General features: G+C 38.5%; 1 protein-coding gene across 5 annotated transcripts in view; it reads left to right on the forward strand.

The window, feature by feature from the left end:
- Positions 1 to 12,496, forward strand: part of celsr2 (cadherin, EGF LAG seven-pass G-type receptor 2) — a 78,446-nt gene that overhangs the window by 22,708 nt on the left and 43,242 nt on the right. For all 5 annotated transcript variants that reach the window (XM_044123182.1, XM_044123183.1, XM_044123184.1 and 2 more), the window contains exon 2: positions 7,652 to 8,347. In XM_044123182.1, coding sequence (XP_043979117.1) covers positions 7,652 to 8,347 — 696 coding nt within the window. The remainder of the gene's footprint in view (positions 1 to 7,651; positions 8,348 to 12,496) is intronic.

Below are 12,496 nucleotides of genomic sequence, written 5' to 3' on the forward strand. Positions count from 1 at the left end.
GATGCCGTCCAGCATCATTTGATGCTAGTTTTCGAATTTTTCATTTAGAAAGTTAATGTTTTCTAAACAACAATTAGGAAAACCAATACTTTAGAATATTGGTTTTCCTAGAAAGGTAAACCTGCTTAATAAATGTAATTTATTTGGAAGAGAGAAATCACATTATTTTAGATTTCTGTAAATATTCTTCATCTGTTTGTCTTTTTCTTCTGCTTCATAGTAATATATTATTTGGTGTTGCTCTACCACATAAAGTCCAATAGCACACATTGATGTTTGTGGTTCTAAAGTCACACAACAAAGTATGAGATGCGTAGATACTTCTGGTAAGGTACTGCGTCCTGGACCACCAACAAAGAGCCTCAAACCGTCCCGACATTCTTCCAGAGCCACTCCCTGGATCTAGTTAATCAGTGAACCTTTAGTTCTTGTCTTTGAATGGCCAAAAGAAGGAGCTTGCTCTCAGGTTGTGTAAATAGTTTTTCCTTGCAGGAGCTCAAGTCTTAATTTAGTCCCAGTTTCTCTGGTACCTGAAAGTTTTTCTCCTGAGCCTGAATTCGTGTCACAAGCTCAGTGGACCGGGCCCAAGCTGCCTGCTGATGTCTCTGTCCGCAGCTGATTTGGTCCCAGAGTCCCTCTGATCTTTATCCACCATGACTTTGTTGACATTTTCTGGGACTCAGCGGGGAGATTGGATGCGGACTTTGTGTTGTAATTAGGGCGGTCAAACAGAGTGGCTCCCTGGCTTCGTCTTGACCTCTCAGCCGTTTATTACCCCAGTGGGAGCCTGCTCCAAGAGAAATAAACATGACCTGGTTTGATTTTATGATTTTAATGGTAAACACTCATTTTTATTAGTATATGATTAAATGAGCTAAAACCAGCTAGGCTTTGTTGTAAGTTTTTGGAAATAAAAATCATTGGCGCTTTGTGACCTCTCAAGCTTTCAGTTCCCAACCTTTAATCAGGTTAATTGTGAGTAATCAATTCTTGAAATAATCGTTAACTAGAGTAAACTGACTAAAACAAAGCTAATTGTTGAAAGAACAACACACTAAGAGCAGTAATTAAGTAAAAATTGTACAAAAACTTTTCTATCTGTGAATATGTTCTAGCCCAAAGTTTCTAAAGTGGCTTATTGTCACCTGGTTCAGATTAAGTAAAAAGTCTATTAAGTAACTTTTGATAACCAATTATTAATCAGGAATAAAAAATAATAATAATACTCAGTAAATTAGCCCTATTGAGTCAAGTAAGAAGGGTTTAGCTTGAAGTATTTTCAGCTGCAGATGTAGCCTTTGCTACAAATGACCAAGTATACACTAAATAAATGGTATATTATTAGGCAACAAAATGTATATGTTTTTTTATTGTTTTTAAAAAAGGAACTGAATTATTTATTTGCATCTTTTAATGTTTTTGTAGTGTGAAGTTCTGAGGGAGAAGTCGATATAATCTATAGCTGAAATAATTGTTAGTTACAGAATAATGTCCGCTGAGATTTCTCTCCGTCATAATGAGCCGACTTGTTTCTTTAATTCAGATTATTACAGATGATGTTCTGACCTTTATTTTTATGCCTGATTGAATTCAGGGAAATATTTTCATCCGAATCATGCTTCTGCTGTTTGTCATTAAGCAGTGTTTACTCGCTCTGACTGAGTCACAATGAGTCTGACGTAAAGGCCGCTCCCTCACAGAGCCATCCTCAGTCCTGCAGCCCTAAACCTCCTCCTAGCTCAGAGCGTTCCTGGCACCAGGAGGCCCAGAGGGGTCGAACCAGGGCTGAAGGCAGCGTCACACTCCAGAGCTGGCACCGGGTCTCGTAGCCAAATAAGAATCCCATTTTTCCTCCTTTTCGCCGGCCTAAAGAGCTGCCGCTTACCCTCGGCTCTCCGTGAGCTCAGGGTACTTCCGTGGAGAATGACCCCTTTGAAGGATGGTCTGGTTTCTTTGAGAGGAGATTCTCCTCGCGCTCAGTTTCCCAGCGCTGCAGCTACCTCTGGACCGCCGCCCGAGCCCCCCCGTCCAAGAATGTGCATTGGCAGAGGATGTAATTAAGGCGATGTTTCTCCTTACACTTGGCCTAACCTTTGAGAGCCGCAGCTCACTTAGAGCAAGAGTGTTTTTTGTGGCGACTGTTGCTGCATGGTATCAGGTTTAGGTTTATTTCAGACCCTTTGCGAGAACAGAACAGTCGGCTGGAAGGACAGCGAAGCAGAATCAGCAAAATAAGTAACACATTTATAGACCTGCCTGTTATTCACCAGTCTGAAAATGAATAAGTGGAAGTAAAATGTATAAATATGTTTTAAACAAGTTAAAATATCCAAAATCATTTCTGTTTTAAATAAGGTGGAGGAATTAGTAAACAATAAGTCCTAGTATATTGTGGATAGTAGGGTTAGGGTAGCATTTCAATTAAAAGTTTATGGAATAATCCTGACAGTGAGATAAGAGGAGAGGAAGAATGTAAATCTCTTTCAGCACTGAATTGATATTTGACATATATTAAGATGTATCAATATTGCATCAAATAAGCTGATATTTTGTTGTGAATTTTTTTTTACGAACGTTTATTATTTTGTTTATTTGAAATATGTTTGCACTAGTCTTTTGAGTTGAATAGCTAATTTAATTTTATGTGGAAAAACTCCTTTCTGCTCCTTTCCACTTTTGATTTCTTTTAGTTTCTACATGACCTATTCATACTATTATCAAAAAAAATAAGTGAAAATAAAAAAAATGAATGAAATAAGACTGAGCAAGTTGCTAGGTAACCAAAGAGTGAGTGAGTTAGTTGACTCCATCAACTTAGATCTCCCAGAATGCTCTGCGGTTTTAGATCGGAGTTCGGTAAAATTATTTAATGACTATTGAAATAATCTGTTGACAATGGTCACATATTGATTGCAAATATATGTTGTTATTGACTTAGTGGCTGAAATGTGTCTTTTTGGTTTCCGCTCAGAGTTTTAAAATCGAGTGTGAGATCTGCCTCTGATCAAACATGAAGGGAGCACAAACATGGCGGCTGTTTGTTCCCACTGTCTTCTCTCCTGAATGCGTGTGTTACCTCGTGTACTCAGATGCAAGTTTTGTGTTTGTTTACAGTAAAGTGTGAATTAGAGGAGAATCCCCCACCCTCTGTCTATCCTTTGATATATTTTTTTTCTTCTTCCACTTCCTCTGCTAAGGCCCTGTGTCATTAGCGCGCTGGAATCGCCCGACTGAAAGCTGAGGGATTAAGTCCGTGTCAAACATGCTTCTCTGTCTCAGTTCCTCCACGACCTCTCCTCCTCTTCCTCCCCCTCTGTTGGCGCTCTGTGTTTAAACTAGCTCAGTGCCAGAACAGGGATCTGCTAACTTTGGGAAGTGCTGCTTGTGTGAATTTCTGCTTGCAGGTTTTGCTTTCTGGAGGGTTTCCAGACGCCCCAAACAAAGCAGCTCATTGATTGTATTAGAGGCAGCAGTCAAGGCTTTTTTTCCAGTGAAAACACTTCATTTGATTAAGCATGATTTGTGTTTGCTTTGAAGCTACTGTATCTTCAGCTCAGCTTGACTGAGAATTAGTCTTTTTTTCTCTCATTTTGACCTGAAATGCACAGCATTGATGTTTTAAATTAGGGTTTTTTTCAGTGTTTTCATCAGCAGTCAGTATCTTACTCATACTGGATAGCAGTCAAAGTTCTCTCAATTTTTAATAACAAATAATTATTGTTGCTGACCAGAGACTGGAGAAAATGGATTAGAGCCAGCTTTAAGCAGATTACTGTTTGTTCATTTTAGATTTTACATTTGTAAGGGGCTCACAGAATTTTCTTCAGAAATCTATTTGTTCATTAACATGGGGTTTTATTTCTCATTGAATAAATGTAAATCAAAGGTTGGATTTGTCAAGTTTTTTATTGTCTTTTTTTAACACATCTTTGCCAGGGGTGACCAAAACTGTAACCAACCCCCATTTACATTTTTATGTACATTTGTTTAGTTGTGCATTATTCTAGACTCAATCCGTCTCAGTGCTGCCCCCTCTGGTCAAACTGTGCCTAATAAGTTGTACTCCTACTTATTTAAAGACGTTTCTGCTTTTTGTCACACAGGAAGTGCGATTACTAGCTGCCAAAAATATGACACATTTTTTATGCCTAATTTCTTACTGTTTTTAAAATTTATTTACAACTATCGTGCAATGAAAGATGATTTATTCAGTTTAGAGAATGTACATCAATGTATGGCTGCATTAAAAACGTAAATGGTAATTTACTATGACCATTATTAATTTAATATCAGATGCTTGGTTAATTACTCAACCAGGTAGTTTTGGTTGAGTTATTAACCATTTTTCCCAATTATTTCTGCATTTTGTGGTGTATAAAAAGTAATGTCCAGAAATATTTGTCAAAGTTCAGCCTTGTCTTTGGTTTTGGTGTTAGATGAATTGATCTGGAGTCAATCCCAGTCCAGCAGCATATTCTTGCTCTTTTCTGAGTTACAAACATGTCTTCTGATGCATATGTTGTCATCGTAAGTCTCTAACAACATCTAAACTTGACTGGGAAGTCAATAAATATAAAGACAAAGTTTACAAGTAAGCAACAGAGCTTATTTCTTTCTGACTACAGCCCTGTTTCCACTTTCCAGAACGACTCAACCCCAAACTGCAGGCTTCCTGCTCGTTAGGAACAAGCTGGGCTTTCTCTCCGACTGAGGCCATTATTATAATCTTCATCATAATTTTACTCCTCAGTGAGCACTGCTTCTGTCAGAGACCTTCAGCTGAAGCTTTTTATTGAGGAGGAGTCTGGTTTTATTTTGAAAGTGGTCTCAGGAGAAGTATCTGTGGAAACGCAGGCTGTCACATGTTTGCTTCTGTTTTTTTTTACCGTGCAAGGATTGATTTTATACAACTTGCTAAAACAAAGTCATTTACATCTCATATGTTCACAGCAGGCCTCCATTTGCAGCTGATTATAGTGAATAAAATCATTACGTGTGAGTTAATGTGAAGAACTGAACGTATAGGGGATAAAACATGATGTACAGAAACAGCAGAGCTGCTGAGCTGGGAAAGGCAACGTAAAGCATAAATAATGAACCAGTGTGTTTCCATGGAGACAAAGAAAGCAAAGATGAGCTATGAATGCAGGCGTGAAACTGCTGATTAAAAACTTGGACTTTTCTGAAAGAAAGTGTACACTTGTTTTCACTTGGCACTCATCTTTTATCTGTTCTGGCAGACGAACATGAAAAACATCCCTTCCAGCCAAATAAATGTGAAAAGCGCCGTTAATGTTATATTTGTCAATGTGCCACTGTTCTTCTAGTTGACCGTGTGGCCCGGCGGAGCTGAACCCCCATAACCTCCCAACCCCACATGCAGTAGCTTTGTAAGATAAAATACACTATAAAATGTGCATTTTGTTTAAACCAATACAAATGAAAGAACATATATGTTTGTTTATTAGGGTTAGGCAATTTGACATATTAACTGACCATCGATAAATGAGTATTTGGCACCAAGGGTAAAATTTGAATGTAAAAGATTTAGCAGTTTTGTTATATTTAGCTTGGATTTAGCAAGTTAAACATTTGCTCACATTTAAAATGAAAATGTCTAAAACAACTTTCATATATTATCATGTTTATGTTTCACAAAAGAGTAGCAAATCTAAAGGTTAAATCTAAGTATTAACTATTAAATCTACATCTAAACATTAAATCTAAATGGTAAAATCTAAATCCTAAATGATGAATCTTGATTGTAAATCTAGATATAAACATTAAATCTAATTGATATCCACTTGTCAGTTCTGCCTGAATATATTTGCCATGTGTTGAAACAATGAACATCAGTTGGTGAATAGTCATATATTGCCCAACCTAATTTTAGAAATATATTTATAGATAGATAGATAGATAGATAGATAGATAGATAGATAGATAGATAGATAGATAGATAGATAGATAGATAGATAGATAGATAGATAGATAGATAGATAGATAGATAGATAGATAGATAGATAGATAGATAGATAGATAATCAACTGGATAATCAATAATCAACTTATAATCAAATAAGTCTTTTATTTTGACCCATTGTTTTTTGAATAATTGTTTTGATCCAGGTACATTAGTGGACCGTGAACCAACTATTTAAGCTGGGTCATGCCACAAGATCCCAATTAGGTTTAAGTTGGACTTTAACTAGGCCACACCAAAACCATAATTTTCTGTAATTTTGAAATGTCACACAGTTGGATTTCCTGATGTGCTTTAAAATGTGAGGATCTAACTCAGTTGCGCACATTTACATGATTTATTTAAACTGTATTTCTTTTACGTGTGTTTGCCTTTTATTTTAAGGCCTTTTAGTTTTTAAGTATTTTCAATGATGTCTTCCATTCTTGTAACATTTTTTTAGACAGAAACTGGTGATTGTTTTGCCCTAGCTCTCTTACTGCTAGGCTAAATGACTTTTCTGGGGGAAACCCTGGTTTCCAGCTTGAGGCATCAGAAGTATTTTATGTGGCAATGAGTTATAAAGGTTTTATATGTGAGAGTTCCTCCTCCTGCTTTAAACAGTTTTAAATCACTTTAATGCACCACATTGTAAAGGTGGCTCCTACTCACAGCCTTGCCTTATATTCTGTAATCTGGGCCACATTTGAAAGTAGTTCAGGATCCACACTGAGTAACATTAGCTGAATGCTACAGTACGTCCCCGTTTTAAAATATTCAACACTTCTTAGATTGAATATTTATAAGATGGTTTTTCTACTGATACAGCTGCATAGTGATGTTTGGAAATACATCTATAAACAGAGTTTTACTCAGTTCATATTATGTCAGGCTAAACTGATTATTAAATTATTGAGGACCAGAAATGGTTTCACAAAAAAAAAAAAAAAAAATGCTGGGATCCACACTCTCTGTTTTACTTTTACTTTAAAATACTAGAATGGCACAGTGTCAATTCACCAGCTCCACTGCCTATCAGTTTACTTCTCTTAAAGTTTAATTATTTTATGAATTGTTAGAAATAACAATTACAGAAATGTACAAATTGAATTGATAATGTAATTTATCCCCATATATTTTATAGCTTGGGACCCTTTTCCATGTTAGAGTTACTATGAATATGAAACAGTCATATTTTCTCACAGTAAATTATGACAATGTTAGATAAAATCACTTTTAGTGAACAGTGTGATCACTAAAGACTGTTGGGTGCAAAATGACTTCCTTTCATATCCAAAAAGTCAGATATGAAGCAACCAAAACAAACACAAATGAAATGAAACCTTTATCTTTATTTGTTTTGCAAAGTTTCATTGATAAAACCAGCTGACCAAAAGTGCTCGAATTCTGCTTGGGTTGCTAGGTAACGAACTGGGCTTGGCTGTGGTTGCTAGGTAACTTCACAGTGATAATTTTCCAGGCACCAAAAAACATTAACTTATTTCCAGAGAAATTGCTGTTGGGTTTTTCTTATGCACTTAAGCTGTTCTTAGAAGAAGTTGAGACGTATAAAAATGTCCAAAATGTGAATTTTGCATAAAATGTCCATTTAAAGAAAACTAGATATGCTTATTTTAATGCCCTGCTTTGAGTCACGTTAATCCGATGTGCTTCCTGTGTTTCTTCTCAGATGGCATCCACTCTGTATCAGCTCAGTGCCTCCTCCAGGTCACCATCATCACAGACGAGATGTTGTCCAACAGCATCACCTTACGCCTGGCCAACACCTCCCAGGAGCACTTTCTGTCCCTGCTGCTCTCCCAGTTCCTGGACGGCGTGGCTCGCGTCCTTTCCGCCGCGCCCGAAGATGTCGTCATCTTCAACATCCAAGATGACACGGACGTTAGCGCACGCATCCTCAACGTCAGCTTGTCCGTGGCCGTTCCCGTGTTTGGAGACGGACACCAGCGTCCCGGACATGTCGGGAGCGACAGGTCCGGCACGGGGCCTGAAAGCGGGGAGTTTTTCGGCTCGGAGGAGCTCCAGGAGAGGCTCTATCTGAACCGCAGCCTCCTGGCACAGATCTCCTCTCAGGAGGTGCTTCCCTTCGACGACAACATCTGCCTGCGCGAGCCGTGTGAGAACTACATGAAGTGTGTGTCGGTGCTGAAGTTCAACAGCCTGGCGCCGTTCGTGGCGTCCGACACCATCCTGTTCAGACCCATCCATCCCATCGCCGGGCTGCGCTGCCGCTGTCCCACCGGCTTTACAGGAGACTATTGCGAGACTGAGATTGACCTCTGCTACTCCAAGCCGTGTGGCGCGCACGGTGTGTGCCGCAGCAGGGAGGGGGGCTTCACCTGCGAGTGCCTTGAGGACTTCACAGGTAAGACCTCGATTCCTCACTCTGCAGTGATTGTCATTTGTCCACATCAGGCCCTGCATGTGTGGTGCTCAGTAGGTTACTGACGGTAAATGCTACGTGAGGGCCGGGTGATATGGCTGAAAAACTTATCACCTTATAAGGGTTCCATGTCAGTTTATATCGATAATTATTGATCAGTTTTTTTTAAAGGTTTTATTGGCTCCTTTATTTGATAGTTAATTGACAGGAAAGTGGGTAATGACAGAAGGGGAAGACATGCGGCAAAGGTCACCAGGCCGGGAATCGAACCTGCGACGGCCGCGTCGAGGTCTAAGGCCTCCTTATGTGAGTTGTGCTTCACCCCTGCGCCACAACAGCACATCCCGGTGTTTTTGTTTTAAATATGTGAAGTACTGCCACACCGTTGCTTATGTTTTTTAAAGCGTTATTAGGCAGTGTGGCAAGACCTAAAACTGCTACTGTGCAAATTACTCAACAGGTTGTTGCTTGGCAACCAAATTTGGGGGTGGGACTTGAAGCTTCTTGTTACCCAGCAGCTTGTTGCTTAGTAATAAAGAGTGTGTGAGTTACCGTAGATGATGCTACCAACTTTGCTTAGCTGGCTAACAGCAGCTAAAATCTTTTCTCTGCCAGATGAAATGTCATATATAATCCAAAAATTCACTCAAAGCAAGCCACAATGAAACAATGACTACAAATCTGGTCTTCTTTACACGAATTACAAAATTACAACTTATGTCTCTAAATAAAATAGTTACCTTTGTTTTTTTAATCAAATACAATTTAAACTTACTCATTCGCCTCTGAGAGTTTGTGTTCACACAGAACAGCAGAATCAAAACTGCAAAAAGAATCTAATTAGTACATTAATACTGAAAGAAATTACACATTTCAGTTTGGGCTTTGAGTTTAAAGGCTTTTTTGTAGATTAAGGTTTTTATCAATCCCACCCAGGCTTAGATACACCCCAACTTGACAAATCAGTTTTGATTTGTCTAAAGAAAGAAAACATCTAACTCTAAATAAAATGTCAGACTTAACATTGAGGTTTTTGTATGTCCTCCATAGAATCAAGTCTAATGCTTAGTTGGTTAGAGAAGTAAACACATGGCTAGTCACCAGCCAATAGAAATAGAAAACTTTTGTGTTTGTTTTTAGAGACAGTAGAAAAGGCTTCTTTAAACTCCTGAGATTATGGATTATCTAGTCAAATTAATTCATCTGTCCAACATTGTGATATAACGTATGCTAGCTTAGTTTGTTTTCCATTAAACTTGTTTGCATCCCACCTTCTAAGTGTTAATTCTTTGACTCTTTCACAAATGTTTCACTGGGACTTCATTGTTTACATCTGACCCTTTGACCTTTACCTCAGCCCTTGTTGCACGTGGATCTTTATTGCTACAGACCGTCCACTAATGAAAAGCTTTGCAGACTCAATCTGAGTGATGAGGTATTGATTTGAGTCGACTTGTAGAAAGCTACAGGAAAAATATGCCAGATTATTTACTTATCTGACGGTTATAGGATTGTAAAAACAAAGTACACCTGACTTTCTTTTGCTAGCCTGACAGTTTTAAGATACAGTTGATCTGATCTTTGACAGATTGGATTACATTTCTACCATTTTGTCTGTCAAGTTGTTATCTCTGGTATTATTTCACCTAATGCTTTTTTAAAGCAAAAATGATTAGTGATATAAGCTCTGTTTTTCTCCCTTTTGGTTTATCTTCAGGTGTTCAAAATACTTCTCCAAATAAAGTAGATCTAGTCCTGTTCATAAAAGTATTGCTGAAGAGAACAAGGGAAGGAAATGATACATTTTTAATTTTGGCTGCGGATGTACTGTGCGTCCCGGCTGCTAAATGCCTTGTAGTCAAAATACTTGAGATAAAACAACATAAGTCTCAGAATATGCTGAGACTGAAGGCTTCCTCTTTCAGCATCACCATGAGTAATTTATTACTGACGGCGCCAAAACGACAAACTGGTCACAAAACTTATTTACTCAGGACTGGAAATATTTATTACATCTTCAAAGGGTGAAAGATCATGTGATGTAGTTCATGGCTAAAGGAAATAAGGAGATGCTAAAAAAAATACTGAGCTTAAAATGTAAATTTATTCAATATGGAAATGAATGTTGTTACCCTCATCTTTTTATAGAGAGGTTAAGTGGGTCAAATCCAGACTTTTAATGAGACTCAGGGTTTCATGCCGTCATTGAACAAACCAAGGTTCTTGTTGGATAATTAGTTAGGCAGTATTATTGGAAAAACTCTATCTGAGCATACACGACTTGTATAAAACAGAGATGTCGATATTATACATGAACAGAGAAATCAGCAGATTTTACAATCAGCTGGATTACATTTCTACCAGATTAATGACTCTGAAACTTAAAAATCTGATCTTTTTCTGACCGGTGAATATTGAAGCGCTATCAGGTTGTGATCGTTGCAAAACTCACTGGTGTAGAGTTTACTTGTGTTCTGTAAAATTAGTTTTTATCAGCTGATATTACTATTAGATAGTTAGAATAATATGGCACACTTCAGTACTTACAATGCTACATTTTTATATTTTTATATATATTTTGCTGCTCTTGTGAGGTTAAAATCAATAGTCATAATAACACGGGTGTGACATAAGTTAATTACAAACGGTAATGATATTAAGTATAAGGGCTGGACAATAAGGCTGAAAATCTTATCATGACATAAATGTTTCATATCAGGTGTTATTTTTCGTTATTGTTTAGTTGGTTTTTTTTGTTTTAAATATCTGAAATACTGTCAAACTCGTTACATGACCTTTGCTTTGTTCATTGTTTTTTTTATTTTTTTATTTTTTTAAAGCAGTCATTAGGCGGCAAAACTTGAAACTGCTTACATATGCATTAAATCACACCTCATCAAATACAGAAAAGTTTTCTTTTCCTTTCCGCTCATTTGCAAAGCTGCTTATGAAGCCTGAAATAGTGTCGGCTGCTAAGTGTGTGGGCCCGGTCGCTCTGAGTCCAGGTTGAGTGGCACTTATTGGTTCTCACACAGCAGTGGGTGTTGGAGCTGGATGGCAGGAGCTTTTAACGTGAATCAGCGCAGAGAGGGGGAGGCGCGGGGAGAGCAGTGGGCGTATTTTTACCCACACTTTTCAGAATTAATTCCCATCGGCTGGTGAGGTTTGAATGCGAGTGCTGTGAGATCCAGGTGCAGAAGGTCCTGCATCTGAAAATAAACCTGCAGCTGATGTTTTTCTGATCAAACTGGGTCATTCAGGCAGGTTCTGTTTGAGGTGTTTTCCTCTGATCCAAAGCTCCTGCTGCTTCTCTTTCCATGAGTGTTGAGTTTGCCAGGCTCCGAACTTGGATGGAGCTCGGTATGTGTTCGAGTGCTCAGCTACGCCCTCCACGAGTCTGGGTGGGTGGGTAAGTGCCGGAGAGATGCCATGATGTGTGTAGCAAGCGTACGCAGACGATCTGGGGACTCTACGTCTGTTAATGCATATTTGTGTGTCTTCCAGTGCGTGAGCAGGCGACGTGGGCGTCGCCAGATGGTAGCAGGGAGGAAAAGGCAAAGGGACGAAGTGAATGGTTTCCTTTGGCTGAGTCACTTTGTAGATGCTGGAGAACAACATGTTGTTTAGCTTGAGCACATTTTCCTGCAGAAAAGGCTCAGCAGGAAAGCATCATCTTTTTAAAACATCCTCACACTTTAATGCATGAAAGTACTCACCTGCTAAATGCTCACCTCAGTCCCTCAGAAAGTGATTTTTCTTTGGCCTTTTTGTGATCAGGATTTAAATATGCAGGCATGCTCCAGCTTTGGCTCAAAGAAAATAAGGCAAACTTCCACGATCAGAACATCTCAGGGTCTGTGATCGCCTGCCAGACACTAAAAGCCTCCACAGTTTGCTGCTGAGAATGAATAAAAAGCATTTCCAGTCGCATGCACCGTTTTTAAAAAGAGGAGAATTTGCATGTAGTTTGTTCCTGGAGAAAAATCAACCTGGAGAAAACGTCTCATTTCACAGCACTGATTCGTGAACAGAAAGCACACTCCACAAACACAAAAGATTATCAAGGGTTTTGTCCTAGTTTCTACTGAAAATATCTTAGTGCACTTGAAAAAATATGAAACTAACTTAAAA

Source organism: Gambusia affinis, linkage group LG07 (genome assembly GCF_019740435.1).
Source record: "Gambusia affinis linkage group LG07, SWU_Gaff_1.0, whole genome shotgun sequence".
NCBI lineage: Eukaryota > Metazoa > Chordata > Actinopteri > Cyprinodontiformes > Poeciliidae > Gambusia > Gambusia affinis.